This window comes from Podarcis cretensis, assembly GCF_951804945.1.
Source record: "Podarcis cretensis genome assembly, chromosome: 2".
Lineage (NCBI taxonomy): Eukaryota > Metazoa > Chordata > Lepidosauria > Squamata > Lacertidae > Podarcis > Podarcis cretensis.
The window spans coordinates 109,348,731-109,370,415 of record NC_137171.1 but is presented as its reverse complement, the minus strand read 5'-3'; the positions used below and the strand labels follow the sequence as shown (position 1 = coordinate 109,370,415).

The 21,685-nt window shown below is 44.5% G+C and overlaps 2 protein-coding genes across 2 annotated transcripts in view; both read right to left on the bottom strand.

The window, feature by feature from the left end:
• Positions 1-21,416, bottom strand: part of LOC307209810 (uncharacterized protein) — a gene marked incomplete at its 3' end in the record, with an annotated part of 89,640 nt that extends 68,224 nt beyond the window's left edge. Inside the window, exons 1-2 of the mRNA XM_079965172.1 lie at positions 20,971-21,416; positions 19,464-19,861 (exon numbers count right to left, since the gene is read on the bottom strand). Coding sequence (XP_079821298.1) covers positions 19,464-19,861; positions 20,971-21,141 — 569 coding nt within the window. The 5' untranslated portion in view covers positions 21,142-21,416. The remainder of the gene's footprint in view (positions 1-19,463; positions 19,862-20,970) is intronic.
• Positions 8,589-10,564, bottom strand: LOC307208966 (olfactory receptor 2Z1-like). The gene is given in 2 exon segments (XM_079964024.1): positions 8,589-10,003; positions 10,006-10,564. Coding segments are annotated over 2 exon segments (837 nt in total). The 5' UTR covers positions 10,493-10,564; the 3' UTR covers positions 8,589-9,653.
• Positions 21,417-21,685: the final 269 nt, after the last annotated feature.

The window sequence follows — 21,685 nt, the reverse complement described above, 5'->3', positions numbered from 1 at the left end:
GGCAAGACGCGTACACGTACAGTCAATTAAAAGTTGGTTTTATTCCAGAAAAAACATGCCACTTGTCCGGAGCGCTCTGCCCCTGTGACTTATGGCCATCCTGATGATGACTCAACTAAATCATCAGCGTTGTTCCTCTTCCTCCGGAAACAACACGTGAAAACGAATCTCTTCCGTCATTTCTGTGATGTCAATTTCCCCCTTTCTTGTACCCCTCCTCTTCTGCGTTCTTGCACGCTGAGAGGTTTGCAAACTGGTTCGGACAAGCTATGGTCTGCTAAGTCCTGTGTTTCTCTGGGCTGTGAACTCCCCCCTGTCCTTTCCTCTGATCTTCCCATGGCAAACCTCCCTTCGTCCCCTGGGCTGCCGTCCAAGTCTGGCAGCTGCTGCTGTTCGCTTGATGGCTCCAGCCTGACATTGAGGTTACCAGAGCATAGACAACAGTAGTTAGGCTATTCCTGTCCAGATAGGGGCATAATATTGAGGATGGCGGTGATAATTAATGTTCCTACCCATCTACTGAACAACAAAACAGCGGAAGAGTCATATGTTCCGTGCTCAGGTGTTGGGCAGTGTGAGAATAGGTGTCACAGTCCGGTTCACGGGCGATCGAAGTCCCAGCAGGGGACGTCAGGACCGGAGGCAAGATGGCGGGGTGGGAACAGGAACAGGGGTCCAGAAGCCAGGAGTCAGGAAGCCAAGAGTCCGAGGGTCAGAGAGCCAGGAGTCAAGAAGCCAAGGGTCCGAAGATCAAGAAGCAAGGAGTCCAGAAGTCAAGGGTTTGGGGATCAAGAAGCAGGGAGTCAAGAAGCTGAGGTTCAAGGATCAGGAAGCAAGAAGCCAAACGCAGCAAGGCAGGACGCATGTTGCTGTGGCAAAGAGCTGAAGGGAAATGCTGACCTTATATCCCTTCTTGGCTCTTGCCACCAGGTGCTGTGAGTTACCAATCGGCCTCACCTGTGCGGCCGCACCTTGCCTCTTCAGAAGAAACTTAGAAGGGCCCCAGTCCTGCAAAGTCCTATTGGTCACAGGGCCTGGCTCCTTCACGCACACCTGACAATAGGACTCCCCACCACCCCAAGGACTCCATTCAACTGGGCATGCTCAAAGTGGGGATGGCCATAGCTGGCATTCCACAAACACACCACACACCCTACAAACTCACAGCACACTTGCAATCCATGCATGCATACATACATTTATGGACATATCCGACACACACCACACTGACTGACTCCCATCAGTAACTAGGCTTTTCTTTTCTAAGACATTTCAACTTTTTTCAAGCCTAGTTGCCTGAGTCTATGCTAACACCACTCGACAAAGTTGGAGGTCTTATCCCCCTCTTCTTCCAGGTTTTTGTTTTTTTCCTTCTGGTCATCTCCTGGCATGAAATGATTTATTACCAAACAAGGACGGGCAGCTACTTAACGAAGCTATGGATAAGTTTCCACTCCATAATCCATGGACCCTAAAGATCCCAAGAACCCCGATGGATCACACCAAAGCCCCATCTCGTCCACCATCCTGTTTTCAGTGGCCACCCCAATGCATCTTGGAATCCCACAAGCAGGATGTAAGGAGTTGCGTGAGCCATAGGCATGTTTCTCAGATGCTGTTTATTTATCACATTTTTACTGCTTTACGTAATAAAATATCTGCACGGTTTACATAAAAGCAACAAAAATACAACAGTAAAATTTCCTAAAAACAAACTAAGAATATGATAAAGATGCCATGCCACTGTGCATCTCAGCTAAAACAAAGCAATTACAGTAGTACCTCTGGTTGAAAATGGGATCCGTTCCGGAGGCCCATTCGCAACATGAAAAGAGCGCAACCTGAAGCCCCATATCTGCGCAGGTGCGTGGCACAATCTGGCGCTTCTGCACATGCGCGAAGCACGATTTAGTTTTTGAACAAACAAAAAACGAAAGTGTTGGAAAAAAATTTAACAATGGAAGAAAGAGAGAGTTTCCAGAATGAAACAGGCTTGGAAATAACAAAAAGGGTAAAATACCTGGGGTTAAACTTAACATCTAAGAATGTGAACTTATTTAAGGAAATAAGTTGGTCAGAAGTAAAGAAGGATCTGGAAATATGGTCAAGGTTGAAACTTTCCTTGTTAGGTCGAATTGCTACTATTAAGATGAATGTATTGCCTAGAATGCTGTTTTTATTCCAGACGTTGCAGATTTTGGACAAGATGGACTGTTTCAAGAAGTGGCAGAAAGACATATCAAAATTTGTCTGGCAGGGCAAAAAGCCCAGAATCAAATTTAAGATTTTAACCGATGCAAAGGACAGAGGGGGGTTTGCCCTGCCGGACTTAAGACTTTATTATGAATCGGCAGCTTTCTGCTGGTTGAAACACTGGCTACTTCTTGAGAACACCGACATTTTGGATCTGGAAGGGTATGACAATAGTTTTGGTTGGCATGCATACTTATGGTACGACAAGGCAAAGGTGTATAAAAGTTTTTAAAACCATATTGTAAGGAAAGCATTGTATAATGTTTGGACTAGATACAAAGATTTGTTGGAAAGTAAAACCCCTAGGTGGGTGTCACCAATGGAAGCTAGGGAAGTAAAAAAGCTTAATATGGACTCTAAATGGCCAAAATATCATGAGATTCTAGAATATGATGGTGAAAGGGTTAAACTTCAGAGTTATGAGAAACTAAAGCCCAAGGTTCGAGATTGGTTGCACTATCATCAGATAAACGAGACATTTAAGCAGGACAGGAAAATAGGATTCCAGAAAGAGAGGTCAAAATTAGAAACAGAATTGTTGGAATCCAACACTAAGAATTTATCGAAAATGTACAACTTGCTGTTGAAATGGAATACACAGGATGAAACGGTGAAATCAGCAATGATTAAATGGGCACAAGATATTGGACATGATATTATGTTTGCTGACTGGGAACAGTTATGGACCACCGGTATTAAATTCACTGCATGTAATGCTTTAAAAGAAAATATTATGAAAATGATCTATCGGTGGTACATGACCCCAGTCAAGCTTGCAAAAATTTACCACTTGCCTAATAATAAGTGTTGGAAATGCAATGAAACTGAAGGCACTTTTTACCACCTTTGGTGGACCTGCCCAAAGGTTAAAGCTTTCTGGGAAATGATCTATAATGAAATTAAGAAGGTCCTTAAGTGGACTTTTCCTAAGAAACCAGAGGCTTTTCTCTTGGGCATGGCTGGCCAATCGGTGTTAAAGAAGGATAGGATTTTCTTTATGTATGCCACCACAGCAGCAAGAATTCTACTGGCAAAGTATTGGAAGATGCAAGAACTACCTACTCTGGAAGAATGGCAAACAAAGGTGATCGACTTTATGGGATTGGCCGAGATGACGGGCAGAATCCGTGACCAGGGGAAAGAGACAGTGGAGGAGGACTGGAAGAAATTTAAAATATATCTTAAAAACAATTGTAAAATTGAGGAATGTTAAGATGTCAGGGGGTAAGAAGTAAAGAATTGCAGCAGTAACTAAAAAAAATTAAAGGGAATTTTATGAAAGGGAATTAAGACAATGGACCTAAGGGTTGCTAAAGAATCATTAAACAAGGATGCAAGGAAGGGGAGGCATGGGGAAGTCAAAAGAAAGAAGGGCATGAAATGAGGAATCTAAAGTTACATGGGTCTAATTGTTATGTGCCTTATCTGTTTTTTTTGTTTTTCCTTTGTTTGTTCTGTTGAGTGTTTTTTACTTGTTTGAAAAATCAATAAAAACTAATTTAAAAAAAAAAATTCTCTATCTTCTTTATGTTGTTTTTCTCTCGTTTGCATATAGGTGCTTGTAGAAATCCAGAAATCCTTTTCTGATACCTTTTGGGTTCTCTATTTCCTCGCCATCCACGATAATTCTGTTAATTGTTCCTTGCTCTTTCCTTTTTTTTATTTGCCATGCCAGCCATTTTCCAGGTTTATTTGCAAATTCAAAATTCCTTTGTCTCAGTCTTTTAATGTTCCATTCAACTTCTGTATTTATGATCATGGCGAACTGTGTCTGCAAAATTTTGATATTTTGTTTTATCTTGATGTTATTTGGCTTCTTAATTAACTTTTGTTCATTGTCCATTATTTGTTTTAGGATTTCCTTCTTCCCTTTCTCTCTGTTCTTATTTTTAATCGCATTCTGTTGGATGAAGAATCCCCTCATTACCGCCTTGCTTGCATCCCAAACTGTGCTAATCTTTGTGCCTTTATTCATATTATCTGCAAAGTACTCCATCAATTTTTTCCGAGCATCTTGAATAATTCTTTCATCTTCCAAAAGATAGTCTTTCAATCTCCATCTAAATGTTCTTTCTTCATACATCTTTATCTCCATTTTTATTGGATTATGATCCGAAATTACTCTAGGTTGGATTTCTATTTGTTGGATTCTAGTAGTTAATTCGTTCGAGATCCAAATTTGATCTATTCTTGACATGGACTGATTCGGTTCCGAATAAAATGTGAACTCTTTTTCTAATGGGTGTCTGAGTCTCCAGATGTCAATTAAATTGAGATTTTGCACCAATGTAAAAAAAGTCTTCGGTAGTTTCCCCTCTTTACTGTCGCTTTTTTCTCTTAATCTATCCATTTCCGTTGAAACAACTCCATTCATATCTCCCATTATTATGATTTTTTGATCCATATATTCAAACAGCCTTTCTTCCAATTTCTTGTAAAAATCAGTCTTATTTCCATTAGGTGCATAGATCCCGACAATTATTAATTTTTCGCCCTGCCAATTGATCTGTATTGCAATTATTCTTCCTTCTTCATCTTTGAAGATCTGTTGAGCTTCTATGTTTTTCCTAACATAAAGGACTATGCCTCTCTTCTTTTCTTTATCTGAGGATATAAATTCATTACCCAGTCTGTTATTAATCAAGATTTTTTTATGCTTTTTTGCCACATGTGTTTCTTGTAGACAGATGATATCCAAATTTTTTCTTTTTAAATATTGTTCGATACTGTTTCTTTTCTTCTTATCATTCATCCCATTAATATTCCAATTCCATAATTTCAATGCCATGTCTTCCAGTAATTAAAATATACAATTTGTTTCAAATTTCCTCTTTATAATTCCTCTTTTTCTTCTTCCTCCTCTTCTTCTTCTTCTTCTTCTTCCTTCTCCTCCTCCTCTTCATCTGTCTCTCTGTTCTTTTTAGATTTCCCCTTTAAAAGTTTTCCTCCCATCGGGTCAGCTCCTCCTAATGCACCTTCTTCCTCCTCCTCTTCTGCCATCAATTCTTTGTAACGTCTCAGAAACTTACTTGTTTCTTCGGGACTTGTCAGTCTGTGTCTCTTGGCTTTGTATATAAAGGAAATCCCCTGAGGAAATTCCCACTTGAATTCAATCTTATTTTTCTTCAAAATTTGGACCAATGGTTTATATGGGTCTCTCCGTTTCAACAATCTAACCGGTATATCTTTGAAAATAATTATGTAACTCCCGTCGATATTCAATCGCTTCTCTCTGTTTTTTTGGAGTATTAAATTCCTCATGTCTTTATCTTTAAAAGTAATCAAGCAATCTCCTATAACTTTCCTTGTCTTGGTTGTCCTTACTCTCATCCTGAATGCGTTTTGAACTCTCTTCTCTACATCTTCTTTTTGTAATTCCAGCCATTCCGGAAAAACACATCTTGAATAACCTCCCAGGAAATGTCATCAGGAAGTCTTGCTGCCCTATTAAGATTAACGGATTCATTATGTTCCGAATCTTCATGGACGTATGCCTACTTTATCAGATGCTTTTTTGTCACTGTTTCTCGTTAATAGTTCTCTGCCCCAGTGCAGGTGTTAATACAATCATCTCAGCGATTATCCCTACTGCAAAAGGTGTGCCCATTTTAGCAAACTTTGAAAGTGTGATGATCACTGATGGTCATTTTTGCATTTCATTTCCATTCAGATCCCACTTTCCAGTTTTCTCCTACATATTATATCCTGTTTCACTTCATGCATCTGACAAAGTGAGTCCAAGGAAGGTTTGTCAATCTTTATGGCACCACAGCACACGTTGACTGTTTTTGCAGTGAGAAGCTAACACAGAAACTCCTTTTGAATTTTTAGCAATGCACTTTAATGTATGCTGTGCTTGTTGCACTAACTGAAAATTGAATAATAGTCACAATGCACAAGTTCTCAGCAGTTGCTGCACACAAATATAGAACACCCTTCACCTGTACTATGTCCTTATGCTTCTGAAGAAGAGCCTTTGATTTATTTCATATATGTCCATTACTAACAGTGCAATCCTAGACACATCTACTCAAAAAGCAATTTTGAATCCATTTGGGAGGAAGGAGAGGAAGGAAAGCTGTGATGTGCTATGTCCTTTCTCTGGCTTCCACTGGTGAGACCAGTTAGTTCAACGTGGCCCTGGTGGTATGCACTGGCCACAAGATTCAATTTGTTATCTTAATCTGTAGCTTTGGAAAGCAGACTGACTTCCTTTGGGGCCTCTCTGTGTCGGTCAAATTTGACTCATTATTTGGGACTGGAATTAGAGTTGTTAAAAAACAAAGTTGTGTCCCCGTCTTCCCCATTCACTAAAATTATGACTTTACAAACAGCTACAACTTGTTTCTAAATTTGCAGAAATGGATGAAATTTGCAGGCAAAGGAGCAAATCCAGAGTGGATTAATGCTGAACAATTTTAGGCAGATCAAAGGGTTTCAGTGCTGGGGACCTTTAAAGTTTTTTCTTCTTAAACAGAAAAGGTATCCTTTATTTTACGCCAGAATTTTCTGCCTGCTACAGTGGCTTTCCCCCCCCCAAGAGAGATTTACCATTTTGGGGTAGGTACAATAGGAATAATAGGGGCAGGGGCAATGAAAGGGCAGGGGGGATAGCATAGATCCCCAGTAATGTCTGGGCTGGGGAAAGGTCAACACACACACACACACACACACACACACACACACGTATGGCTTCTCATGCTGTTGTGGTACAACTTTAGTCTGATCAAATATACAGTATTGTGTTTTACTGAGCATTATATTATTCTTGAAAGCTGTACCCTTAGTTTCTTTTCTGTGGACAAGAACTCAAAATTGTCAAGAGCTGCATAAATAACAATAACATATTTTTTTAAAGTATTGATTTTATTTAAGACCGTTGTAAATGTACTCTGTGTTTTTAGAGAGGTATGAGGTTAGTTGTGAAGAATAAAACTGAATAATGGTGGAAATAAGTGCAATGGAAACTCACCCAATCTAATTCCTTATCACAGACCATAAAACCATAACAAAAAACATAAGAGCCTGTTGGATCAAGCCAATAGCCCATCTAGTCTAGTCCATTTGAGATATGATTCAGGTGGGGGGAAATGCTCTGCAAAATTCAAATACATGTGAATTTTGACAGATAGGTGTGCCTTGGTTTACATATTGTTTCAGAAAGTCTGAATTAGGTAGTTTAAAATGCAAACAAAATCAAATTCCTCCTCTATCCGTACTCCCAGGTAAATGTGCGTGGGATTACAGCTCAAATGCTGTGTTTATACCTTTCTTTGATGAACATTCACATTTATTAGGCAATTAAAGATAATATTTCCCTTCTGCCATTGTGCAAGAGAAGAAAGTATGTGATGCCAAGGGAATACAAGACTACTGTTTGCAGAAGTTCTTAAGTCTTGATCTCTCTCTCTCAAAATAGCAGCTAGTTACTAACATGTCTACCCAGAAGTAAATTTGATTGAATTTAAAGGTGTTAGGATAGCAAGCCTAGCTTTATATCTTCTACAAAAGAAGAATGTATCAATGAGTTTCCTTTTTCAAAAAATGCCATTTAATTTTTATTGATTTTCAAAAAAAATTAACAAATTAACAACAAATTACTTCAAATTTAAAACAAATTTAAAAGTTGGCTTCCCATCCCACTTCCAGATGTTTCTTTTCTCTCCTTCCTTTGCTGCTCACAATAACATACTTTTTCCTAATTTCTATTCATTCCCCCTCTTTCTGAATTTTCACCAGCTGTGCATGTTTCAATTCCAGCTTAGACTTTTGCTTAACTACAGCATGTCCCCACTTATTCAAGTGGAGTTATTCTTCCTTTATCTATCCATATAAATTGTGAACGAGCTTTTCCTTTGAGTTTTGTAAAACTGAGCTGACGGTGAAATGTGGAACAAGCAAGCAGCCTCCTGATGGTTTGGTCAAGGCAAGGCTGGTGTTGAGGGTTGACTGGGTTGGGCCAAGGCCCCTCATCCCAGCAGAAGGGTGTATTGATGCCTCCTGTTCATATCTGCAAACTGCTTGCTCGCTTTCCTCTTGCTCTGCCACTCCAGAAGGGATGACCACCCAAACTACAACAGAGGTGAGGAGGGGGAGAAGCTGTCACTGCCTGCTTGCTCATTGGCAACACACACACTTGTTGTTGTTTAGTCATTTAGTCGTGTCCGACTCTTCATGACCCCATGGACCAGAGCACGCCAGGCACTCCTGTCTTCCACTGCCTCCCGCAGTTTGGTCAAACTCATGCTGGTAGCCTTGAGAACACTGTCCAACCATCTCGTCCTCTGTCATCCCCTTCTCCTGTTGTTGTTTAGTCGTTTAGTTGTGTCCGACTCTTCGTGACCCCATGGACCAGAGCACGACAGGCACTCCTGTCTTCCACTGCCTCCCACAGTTTGGTCAAACTCATGCTGGTAGCCTTGAGAACACACACTCACACCTTAAAGAAAACATTGAAGGTGACGCGCAGCATAAATTAATAATGCAGAGTTTTTAAGTGAAAGAATAAGAGCTTTACTGAGTTAAAATAAACTTCTTCATAAACAACATGGTTCCAAACAGTTTGACTGAGATTACATACTGACTCTGCTCACAACTGAGGCAAACTGACTCTGACTGAAATCTTACTGAGAACACAGAGAGAAAATGGCTGCTATTTATAAGGAGAATGAGTCACATGTCAGCGTGACTCAACAGTTAGCAGTTAGGCCTGAATAACATTAGTAGGCACAAATGATTGTGCATTCCCAGCACTTCCCAGCCTGCTTTGCTGCTTCTGCTCTCATGTGTCTTTGTCACATGGCAAAAGGTACTTGCAGATATTTAAAGCAATTTTAGGATGCTTTTCCTAAATGAAGCCATACTTTCCCTGCATCATGTAGGAAAAATATATTTTATTTATTTATACAGTGGTACCTCGGGTTAAGAACTTAATTCGTTCTGGAGGTCTGTTCTTAACCTGAAACTGTTCTTAACCTGAGACACCACTTTAGCTAATGGGGCCTCCCACTGCCGCCGCACCGCCACCACGCAATTTCTGTTCTCATCCTGAAGCAAAGTTCTTAACCCGAGGTACTATTTCTGGGTTAGCAGAGTCTGTAACCTGAAGTGTCTGTAACCTGAAGCGTCTGTAACCCGAGGTACCACTGTATGCAAAGACTGCATGATCCTTTTTGTAATGAAACCAAATTCTTTTCCTTTTAAATCATTTGGAACCTTTTCTTCTTCTTTACCTTTACTGCCAGTGCATGGAAACTCATTTACTAAACCAGCCTCACGTCCTGGGAGACAGAGGGTCTAAGAGGCAGCTCTTTTTATTAAACTGTTCCTCATTCTCAGCAGCTGCTATTTGACCCAGGAACATTACAAACTTATGCGAAATGGTGTTTCGGCTCTAGAAATTAATTATGAGGGGCATGCTTCAGAAAGAGTTTCCTTAGGGCTGCTAGAACATCCCTGTTGCGCAGGCTGTATATAAAAGGATTCAGCATTGGGGGGATGATGGTAGTGCACATTGAGTAGATCATGCCCCTTTGTGCAGAGTAGGAGGATACTGGGACGGTGTATGTCAGTGCAGCTGCCCCATAGAAGAGCCCCACCACACACAGGTGGGACATGCAAGTCCCTAAGGCCTTGTGTCTTCCTTTGACTGAGCGCACGCCCAGCACTTGCACAAGGATGGTGATGTAAGAGGCAACGATGACTGAGATAGGGAGGAGAAGTATGACCACGTCATCAAAATACACCAGTTTTCAAAGGCAGAGGTGTCAGCACAGGACAACTTCAGTAAAGCTGGGAAATCACAAACATAATGCTCAATCACATTTGACCCAGAGTAAGGCAGAGACTGGACAAAGATCGCAATGGGCATGATGGAAAGCATTGACAAAGACCAGATCCCAACCGTCATGGTGAGGCAGGTTGTTCTCCGCATGAGGATTGGGTACTGCAAGGGCCTGCAGATGGCCACGTACCTGTCGTAAGACATGGCGGCCAGGACCAAGCATTCTGCACCTCCCCCGGTCAACGTGAGGAAAATCTGTGCCACACAACCGCTGAGCGAGATGGTGTTTCTGTGGGCTAAAAAGTTTGCAGACATTTTAGGGACAATAACGAGGATTTGGCCCAGATCTATGCAGGCCAGTTGGCTGAGGAAAAAATACATTGGGGCGTGAAGGGAGGAGTCTCTTTGGATTAGGATCAGGAGGAGACCATTTCCCAGCAAAGCAACAAAAACCATGAAAAGAATTGCACCAAAGAAGACGTTGGGTGTTCTCAGATGCACGAGGCCAACAAGAAGAAACTCTGTCCATGATGTTAATCCACAACCTGATTGGCTTACAGTAGAATTCCGGAATTAGCCAATCATGTGCAGCCCATTGTGTAAATAATGTATATAAAGCAGATACTTTGAGGGGACATTCATTCCTCCTCACCACTATGAGCTGAATAAAGAGCATGAAATCACTTTGCGACTCTGAGTATATTTCACTGGCGACGAAGGTGGGATCCCGCTGAGCTGACTACCACACACAGCACCGCAGCACCGCCACCTGCCGCACCGCTGCCTCGCACCGTGTATCCAGGCTTCAGCTCCGGGACACAAGGAACTCAGAATGGCAACCGACAGCAGCTTCATACCGTTCAACCCAGCATCTGGAGACTGGGAAGCGTACGCCTCCCGTTTCACCTTCCTCCTAGAAGCCAAAGGGGTCACCGATGACGAAGACGCCAAGAAGAGGGCAATATTCTTCAGCGTTTGCGGAGAGGAGACATTTGAAATCGCCCGGGCTCTCCTTGCGCCTGAAGACGTTGCTACTGTTCCATACAAAACAATAATGGAACAGCTGAAGGGGCACTTTTCGCCACAGCCCTCAGTGATGGCTCGTCGAAATGCCTTCTACGCAAAGCGACAAGCCCCTGGGGAAACCATAACTGGGTTTGTGACCTCTCTCCGCCAAGCCGCCCGGTTCTGCAACTTCTCAGAGCTGGAGAACATGCTTCGTGACCGCCTCGTCGGTGGCCTGAGGGATGAGAAGCTGCAACGATGCCTCTACGCTAAGAAGAACCTAACGTTCCAGGTCGCTCTGGAGGAGGCCCTGGCAACGGAAGCTGCCGAGAGGTCGACGCAAGAGGCACAGCCGAGCCAGCCGTCCCAACCGAGCGCCCACCACGAAGACCTCACCGACGACTCAGGATCTGACAGGGAGGAGGTGCACCGAGTACAGCAGCGCACTCAAGCAGCCCACATACCACAGCTGCCTCGACGAGAAGGAGGGAACTGCGCAAGCTGTGGAGAAAGTCACGAGAGGAGGACCTGCCGTTTCCACAACGCAGAGTGCAGGCAGTGCAGAAAAGTGGGACACATCGCCCGGGTGTGTCGGGCTCGGCCCACCCGACGCCAGGCATCAGGTGACCAATCCAAGAACCCCAGGTCCCGGGGCCCAATGCACCAAGGCAACTCAACGGAGCTCACGGACTTCCAGGTATACCAGTTGCCCCACCCCAACGTAGAGAAAATTTATGTAGAGGTACAGATAGAGGGGGCCCCATGCCTCATGGAGCTTGACACGGGTTCAACTCTATCCATAATCTCGGCAAGGACCTTAAGGAAACTGTGTCCTACTGGGGGTCCCAAACTCAGCCCGGCCCCATTCACCCTCCGGGACTTCCAGAAACGTAAGGTCCCCACAATGGGGGTGGGGACCTTCAGGGTGCAATACCGAGGGCGGATGCGGCAACTGGACTTACTTGTGGTCAAGGGCCCCTACATTAGCCTACTGGGATTGGCATGGTTTGGACCACTGGGGCTAGCTGTCACCGGGGTGAACCACACTAGCTTACAAGTGGACGTGGACGCCATATGCAAGGAATTTCCGGGGGTTTTTGATGGGAAATTGGGACAGTATACGGGCCCCCCCATTGCTCTACAGCTTGACCCCGCAGTACGACCGGTCAGGCTCAAGGCCTGCCGGGTCCCGTTCGCCCTGAAACCCCGTATAGACGAGGAATTGGACCGGCTCATGGAGCAAGGAGTGCTGGAACCGGTGCCTAATGCCCCCTGGGAAACCCCAATCATCACACCTGTCAAGCCTAATGGTTCAGTCCGCATCTGCGCAGACTACAAATGTACCATAAACAAGGCCCTCACGGCCCATGCATACCCAGTGCCAGTGGTCAGCCATGTCCTTGCCACCCTGGCTGGGTCGAAAATTTTTGGCAAGCTGGACTTGGCCCAAGCATATCAACAGCTGCCAGTAGATGAGGCCACAGCAAAGGCACAGACTATTGTGACGCACAGAGGAGCATTCAGGGTAAAGCGGCTGCAATTCGGTGTCAGTGTGGCACCAGGCATATTCCAGAATCTAATGGACTCGCTCCTTAAAGGGATTCCTGGCGTCACCCCCTTCTTTGATGATGTGTTGATTGCCGGGCCCACACCAGAGGAGTTTGAGGACCGCCTCCGCACCGTTCTGCACCGTTTCCAGACAGCGGGTCTCAAGGTGAAGCGGGAAAAATGTCTACTAGGAGTGCCCCAGGTGGACTTTCTGGGATTTATGGTGGACGCAGAAGGGGTCCACCCGACTGGGGACAAGGTACGGGCCATTTGTGATGCCCCAGCGCCCAAGAACAAGACTGAACTTCAGGCCTTCTTGGGACTATTGAACTTTTACCATTTCTTCCTTCCCCACAAGGCGGCGGTAGCAGAGCCCCTACACAGACTCCTGGACAAGCGGGCCCCTTGGGTGTGGGGCCAGCGCCAGGAGGCCGCATTCCAGGCAGTCAAGGACTTGCTTGTCTCAAACTCGGTCTTGGCACACTTCGACGAGAGGCTGCCGGTGGTGCTAGCATGCGACGCCTCGCCCTATGGCATTGGCGCTGTCCTGGGACACCAACTCCCAGATGGAAGAGAGGTACCGGTGGCATACTTTTCCCAGACACTCAACGCAACCGAGCGGAACTACTCACAAATCGACAAGGAGGGTCTGGCAATCGTGAAGGGAGTTAAAAAATTCCATGATTTCTTGTACGGGCGGCCCTTCACCGTGGTGACTGACCACAAACCGTTGCTTGGCTTGTTTGTCCCCGAAAAGCAGACCCCCGAAGTGCTGTCTCCTCGCGTCCTCAGGTGGTCAATTTTCCTTGCCAGCTACCAGTATGCACTGATTCACCGCCCTGGGAAGGCGATGGGCCATGCGGACGCCCTCAGCAGGCTACCACTACCGGAAACAGGCCCCGACCCAGCACCTGCACAAGAGGTTATGAGCCTGGAGCTGCTTCCCGGCCGCCCCATTCAGGCACAAGAAGTTGCACACCATTCCAAGAAAGATAGGGTCATCTCCCGGGTCCTGGACTGGGTGTGGAGGGGATGGCCCAGCAGCAGCCCCGGGCCAGAATTCGCCGGCTACACAACCCGCAAACATGAACTGTCGGCCCACAAGGGGTGCCTGTTATGGGGAAGCAGGGTCGTTGTTCCCCAGCCCCTCCGCAAAAGGGTCCTCACAGCCCTACACAAGACACACCCAGGGGTAGTAAGAAGGAAGGCCCTTGCCAGGAGTTATGTGTGGTGGCTGGGGATCGACGGAGAGATAGAGGCCTGGGTCAAACACTGCCAGGCCTGCCAAGAATCCCACCCAGATCCCCCAAGGGCCCCAGTCCAGTCCTGGGAGTCACGCCTGCATGTGGACTTCGCTGGCCCCTTTCAGGGGAAAACATTCTTCATAGTGGTGGACTCCTACACCAAATGGCTGGAAGTCGCACTGGTACCGTCCACTTCTACGTCCGCAGCCATCCGGGTACTACGCAGGCTGTTTGCAACCCACGGGCTCCCTGACACTCTCGTCTCAGACAACGGGACTGCATTTACGTCAGGAGAATTCCAAACCTTCACAGCGCAGAACGCCATCCGCCACATCCGTTCGGCGCCATTCCACCCTGCCACCAATGGCCAAGCAGAACGCATGGTGCGGACCACCAAGAAAACCCTTCGCCGCATGACACAAGGGGATTGGGAGTACCGCCTTGCCACATTCCTTCTAGCACAGCACAGCACCCCCAGCTCAACGACTGGCCGGAGCCCCGCTGAACTACTAATGGGTCGGCGCCTTGCAATCAGATTGGACTGCCTTCACCCCGATAGAGCTCAGGATGAGGTAGTGGTGGGGGAAAGCAGGAACCCCCGGACCTTCGAGGCCCAGGACCCAGTATACGCAAAGAATTTTGGGGCAGGCCCTGCATGGGTACCCGCCACAGTCACCAGGGTCACTGGCCCCGTGTGCTAACAGATGGGGGGCAGTGCTGGCACCGCCACTGCGACCAGATACGGCGACGATTCCCGGGATAAAACCAGGAGGAGGAGGACAGGTTAGAGGAGTCCCAAGGGAACAGTGGGGCAGCGAGGCCCATAGAGCAGCAGGGGCCAGCAGGAGACGCAGAATCAGTAAATACAGAGAGGACCCGTGAGGCTGAAATGACACCGGAACCAGAACCACGACTGAGCGAGCCGGTTGCGCCAGCCCCATCACAGCCAGCATCCTTGGAACACGAGCCAGAACCTGAACCCCGGACCAGGGAACACCCCAGGCCGCAACGCACACGTAGGCCGCCAGCGTACCTTGAGGACTATGAATGCGACCTCCCGGGCAGGACTGGAACTTAGAGGGGAGGGGTGTTATGTACTGAGTCGAATAGGATCCAAACTGCAGCAGTCTGATTGCTCCTAGAATAATAGGATCCAAATTGCAGCAGTCTGATTGCTCCTAGAACAATAGGATTCAGAATGCAGCAGTATGATTGGTTGGCAGGAACCACCCAATCATGCTCCAGATTGAAGTGAATCCACAACCTGATTGGCTTACAGTAGAATTCCGGAATTAGCCAATCATGTGCAGCCCATTGTGTAAATAATGTATATAAAGCAGATACTTTGAGGGGACATTCATTCATTCCTCCTCACCACTATGAGCTGAATAAAGAGCATGAAATCACTTTGCAACTCTGAGTATATTTCAAAAAACTATACCAATTAATAGAAATATCTCGTAACATCAGGTATCCTGGTTTACTGAAATGAGGATGCTCTTCAAAATAGCAGCATCTCAGTTCTGGAAGCCCTAAGTTGTGTCATCTTAGTTTGTTTTGTTTTGTTTTGTTTTGTTTTGTTTTGTTTTGTTTTGTTTTGTTTGTTTTGTTTTGTTTTGTTTTTTTGTTTTGTTTTGTTTTGTTTTGTTTTGTTTTGTTTTGTTTTGTTTTGTTTTGTTTTGTTTTGTTTTGTTTTGTTTTTACCCATGATGATTTCAGCCTCTGTCTCAGGGGCTAGGGATGCAGAGTTCTTCAGAATGCACCAGTTTTAGTTCTCTTGGCAGCATGGTGAAAATCACCTGAGGAAGAACTAAAGAGCAATATTTGCATTCCTCAGGCACTTCAAAGTTTAAAATATCTAGTAAAGTATTCTTGGTGACTTTTGACCTTAGGGAAATTGGTCCCAAGTCCTTAATTAAGAAGTTGTTGATGGAAACATTGCTCTAAGGAATTCTGTAAGTTATGTGATTGTAGTTCTACCCATTGATGTTTATGTAGAATCCTCTACATTTACCTTTTCGTTTCCAGATCATGAACCTGAAGTGGTATTTGTGCATTTGCTGTGTTACCCAGGGGTACCCTTCATTTCTGGCCATCCTCAAATTGACCTGTCCTTTTGAACCTATTGATTTGGTTGCCTCACCTCAAGAAGGATATTGTAGAGTTGGAACAGTTTCAGAAAGGGCAAGCGAAGTGATTAAGGGGCTGGAGCAACTCCCTGGTGAGGAAAAGTTGCAGAATTTGAGACTTTTTAGTTTAGAGAAAAGGCAAGTAAGAGATGACATGGTGGAAATTTATAAAATTATTAGGCATGACGTTAAAGATATACACATATTTTTTACATATGTCCTGACTCCACACAAAAGATTTCATTCCTCTAAAGAGTGTATGTTGGTCTATCCAGGTTTGTTGGACTTCATCACCCATCATTCCTGACCCAGCTGGCTGAAGCTGATGGGAGTTGGAGTCTAACAACATCTAGAAGGCTACAGGTTCCCCACATCCCATCTGGAAAATAGTTAATGTTCTTACCAATCTACTCATATTCCAAAAACCATGCAAATTGCCAAAAGATTTTTTTTTTTGGGGGGGGGGGTTATAGGGACAGAACTACCCAAACTGTATAGAAATTTATTCATGTATGCAACTATAGCGGCAAGAATGTTATTTGCCCAAAAATGGAAAAAAGAAGAAGTCCCAGTGAAAGAAGAATGGATAAAAAAACTTATGGAATACGCAGAAATGGTGAAAAATAAGAAATCAAAATAACAAACTTTTTATAAAAGAATGGAAATGGTTTATTGAATATTTTCAAACAAACTGTAAACAGATAAGAACATTGGCAGGACTATTGTACTGTAATAACCTGCAGTTTTATACGTTTAAAGTAGATGAGTAAATGATTAAGTTAATTTGGAATATGCAGAAAATAAAAATAATAAATTTAAGGAACCGCATTAAGAGGGGGAAGGAAGTCAAGTTTTCGAAATGTTTAAATGATTGTAAAATTATTGAAATGTATAAAATTGAAAATCATAAATATATTTTTTATTTTAAAAAAACAAATATGCAAATTGTATCTTGAGGCTCTTGTCTTAACTTGTCTGCAGGAAAGCTGGTGTATATGCCCACTTATTGTGCTCGATTAAATTTAGTCTTCATTTATCTTAGATAAATCTAAGAACAAGATCTTTACATGGCCCTTAGTGTCCAGTTCATAGAACATAACACAATACTCATATTTAAGATTACCCCTGCTCCACAACCCTTCAACGTTGGCTGTATGCTTCTGGAAACTGCCTTTCTGCTCTTCTGCTTGGGTCCTCCTCATGAGATTTCCATAGATATCAGGTTGGCCACTGTGAGAACATGACATTAGGCTATATGATCCATTGGCCTGATGCAACAGGCTCTTCTTATGGTCTTTGTTATGGTTTTATGCTCTCTATTTACTGCAGAATCAGAGCAAGCATCCATTGGGCTTTATCCGCATTGACTTTTGCTCTGATGTAGCACTAAAGGGTGAGATTCTGAGGGCAAAGGAGAAACCGCTTCAACCCATGCCTAGAAAGGATGGTGTTTCCATGTGTGGCATTTGCCCGTTCTTTTGGAAATGTCTCTACAGGGGGAGAGAAAGAGTTAATAGGTAGACCAATAGAAAAGCCAGAGGCGGAGCCTACCTATTTTTAAAAAGGCTTAGCCAGAGGTTTAGACAGTTGGGAAGGAGCAGTTAGGAAAGCAGTTGGCAGACAGTTGGAAATAGAGAGACAGTTAGTGCAGTTGGTTCTTGTGTGAGGGGAGGTAGAAGAGTTAGAGACAGGATAAAATAAGACTAGGAGGGTAAAAGGGTTAACAGTGTTTCGAATGCAATTAAAGTTTATTTTGTGCTTGCAATAAACTACAATCTTTGTGGTTAACTTGAGAACTGACCGAGACTAAGTGATTTGCCGGGGAGGACCTGGTTGGTGGCAGCGGATTAGTGGTGTATGGGTCAATAGTCCGTGAGCCGACCGGGGGCTCCGTACGAACGCCACACCATGAAATATGGTCTCAGCTTCCTAAACACTTTTCAGGCAGTGTGTGAAAAGTTCCACTGTAGATAGGACAATGACAATATAGAACATATCTGGAGTATTGCCATTAAAACTTGAAAGGGTAACGATAATACTACAACTTTCTTTCTAGATAGCTGGGGTGTGGGGTTGCACTAGGAACAATCATCATGGAAATATATACCCATAAATGCTAATAAAGTTTTAGTCCCTGTATTTACAGCAAGTCATCTACGATTATGATTGCTGTGTTTTTAATTGTGTTTACTGATAGAAAACATAGGTGCATAGCTAATTATTCTTATTGTTTTGCAATTTCCAATGTAGCCTTATGAGGCTTTGCCCTTGGGTGGGAAAAAGTATTGCACCCGGGAGAGGGAAATGGGAGTCAACAGACACTCAAGGAATAGTTTCGGAGAAAAAGCTTTATTTCTACCATCCATGAACTGGTATAAGGAGCAAGTGTGATAACTCACAAACAAGCACGGGTTCACAATCATTTGCACAGAGCATATATTCCCCTTCCAGTTCCCTCCCCTTTCTCCTCCTCTTCAAGAGTCCTGCCCCATGTTGAGTTTCATGAGCATGAACAGAAAGCTCTTGTCTTGGGACTCTTTTTGGACTCTTGGCACCCTTCCCAGGAAAGGGGGACGAGAAGCCTTGCGTTCAGCATGTTCAAGATGATACAACCGAATGAGATAAGATTCAGTTCCCAGGCCTGCTTATGCTTGGCACTGACAGAGTCTATTCATTAGCCTTTTTGAAGCTCTCTTGTACTGATAAAAGTAACATTTTGCCTATGCACAGCATCTTGTGAGAAAAGCAGAGGAAAGCTTTAGCTGTGGATTTTTAGAAGAGAGAAACGGAATTTGGGACAGTTTTGAGGCCTGGGGCAATCACTGAGGCCTGGGGTGATTTCACAAACAGGATTTGGGTATCCTGTCCCTTCACCAAAACTCCAAATATCAACATGATCCAGAAGGGCTCTTCCAATATTTTTACGGAAGTACCTTCAGTTTCCTGAACAGTTTCCCTAATGCTGCTAGTACATCCCGATTTCTCAGGCTGTATATAAAAGGATTCACAGTCGAGGTGACAATTGTGCACAATGCAGCAAAAATCTGGTTCCTCTCTGCTGAGTAGGAGGAGGCTGGCCTTAGGTGCCTCAAGATGGCCGACCCATAGAAGATGGCTACCACACACAAGTGTGACGAACAGGTGCCCAGTGCTTTGTGGCTTCTTTCCGCTGAACGCTTAGCCCTCAGAATCTGCAGAAGGATGGATACATAGGAGGCCACAATGATGGAGAAGGGGAACAGAAGCAATAAATGGCTACCAATTAATAATGACACTGTTTCAAAGATGGATGTATCTGAACAGGACAACTTTATCAGGACGTGGAACTCACAGAAAAAATGGTTTATCACGTTTGATCCACAGTATGAAAGAGTTAGTAAATAAATCGCTTTCACCAATGCATAATGGAAAGATGAAATCCACACACTGGCTGACATGACCAAGCATAATTTTCTTCTCATGAGAACTGCATATTGCAGAGGGCGGCAAATGGCCACATACCTGTCATATGACATGACAGCCAACAGGAGGGACTCTGCTCCTCCTATGTTCAGAACAAGGAAAATCTGGGCCACACATCCAACAAGAGAAATTGTTTTGGACTCTGTTACAAAAGCCATTGCTGTTCTGGGAACAATGACGAGGACTTGGCACATATCCATGAAGGACAACTGACTGAGGAAAAAATACATTGGAGTCTGAAGACTTGAGTCCACCTGGATCACAGCCAGGAGGAGACTATTTCCTAGCAAAGCAACCATGGACATTGATAGGAAGACAGCAAAAGAAATCGTTGATAGCTTTGTTTGGCTTAGAATGCCCAGGAGAACAAACTCTGTCTGTGATGTTCCATTTCCATTTCCATGTCCCATTTCTTGTTTCATCTGACCTCCTGAGATCTGAAAATGCAAGGAGACAATTGGAAGAGAAACAAAGCCACAAAATGCTAGACGTTTCTACACATTCTTTTCTTTTATCGAATGGCTAATTCAACAAGCATCAACAAATGGACAGCTTCTCCACACACACACACACACACACACACACACACACACAAAATAAAACCCCAACTGAATTATTATTTTTTAAACATAATTGAATGACATTTATGTAGGAAATATCTTTGCTAATTGAAGTCACCTTTATAGAAAAAGTATATACTCAAAGAAGGCCCACTTAAGGGCCATTGATTTCAGAGGATTGTAGCCAATGAGGTTGTACCTGAAAGAGCGTCTTCACCCCCATTGTTCTGCCCATGCCCAGACGCTGAGGGCCTTCTGGTGGTTCCCTCACTGCGGGAAGCCAAGTTACAGGGAACCAGGCAGAGGACCTTCTTGGTAGTGGCGCCCGCCCTGTGGAACGCCCTCCCATCAGATGTCAAAGAAATAACTACCTGACATTCAGAAGACATCTGAAGGCAGCCCTGTTCAGGGAAGTTTTTAATGTATGACATATTAGTGTATTTTTTGTCTTTGTGGAAGCTGCCCAGAGTGGCTGGGGAAACCCAGCCAGATGGGTGGAGTACAAATAAATTATTATTATTATTATTATTATTATTATTATTATTATTATTATCATCCTGATTGTGCAAGGAGCTCCACCTGTGCAAGAGGATTTCTTCTCCCTCTCCCCTCATTGTGTTCTGTTCTGGGTTCCCTACCCGACCTTCTGGAATAGATTTGGGAGGGCATGCAGAGAGGAAGTCTTGTTCTGGCAAAAGTCTGGAATAAGAATGCCATTTCAAGGAGATATTACCCAAGTCAGATTTCGTTGAACCAATATACAAACTGAGTTACCTTTCAAAATGCAAACTTCTCCAAATTTGGGGCTATTGTTCCTCAGCCAACCAAGACGCACACAAAAATGTGTATATTATGGGAAGCTGACCCACTCGCCGCAATTATTGGCAGGTGGTGTTGCTCCTTTGCCTTGCAACTGGCACCCCCTGCTCACTTGTCAGAAGCAGCCAATGAGCAAGCAGGCAGTGACAGCTTCTCCCCCTCCTCACCTCTGTTGTAGTTTGGGTAGTCATTCCTTCTGGGGTGGCAGAGCAAGAGGAAAGCGAGCAAGCAGTTTGCAGATATGAACAGGAGGCGTCAATACCCCCTTCTGCTGGGATGAGGGGCCTTGGCCCAGCCCAGTCAACCTTCAACACCAACTTTGCCTTGACCAAAACCATCAGGAGGCTGCTTGCTTGTTCCACATTTCACAGTCAGCTGTTTTATCTCCTTGTACGAAACTCAAAGGAAAAGCTCCTTCACGATTTATATGGGTAGATAAAGGAAGAATACTTGAATAACTGGGGACATGCTATAGTTAAACAAAAGTCTAAGCTGGAATTAAAACAGGCACAGATAGTGAAAATTCAGAAAGATGGGGAATGAATAGAAATTAGGGGAAAGTATGTTATTGTGGGACGCAGGTGGCGCTGTGGGTGAAACTACAGAGCCTAGGGCTTGCCGATCAGAAGGTCAGCAGTTTGAATCCCTGCGACGGGGTGAGCTCCCGTTGCTTGGTCCCTGCTCCTGCCAACCTAGCAGTTCGAAAGCACGTCAAAGTGCAAATAGATAAATAGGTACCGCTCCGGCGGGAAGGTAAACGGCGTTTCCGTGCACTGCTCTGGTTCGCCAGAAGCAGCTTAGTCATGCTGGCCACATGACCAGGAAGCTGTACTCCGGCTCCGTCGGCCAATAAAGCGAGATGAGCACTGCAACCCCAGAGTC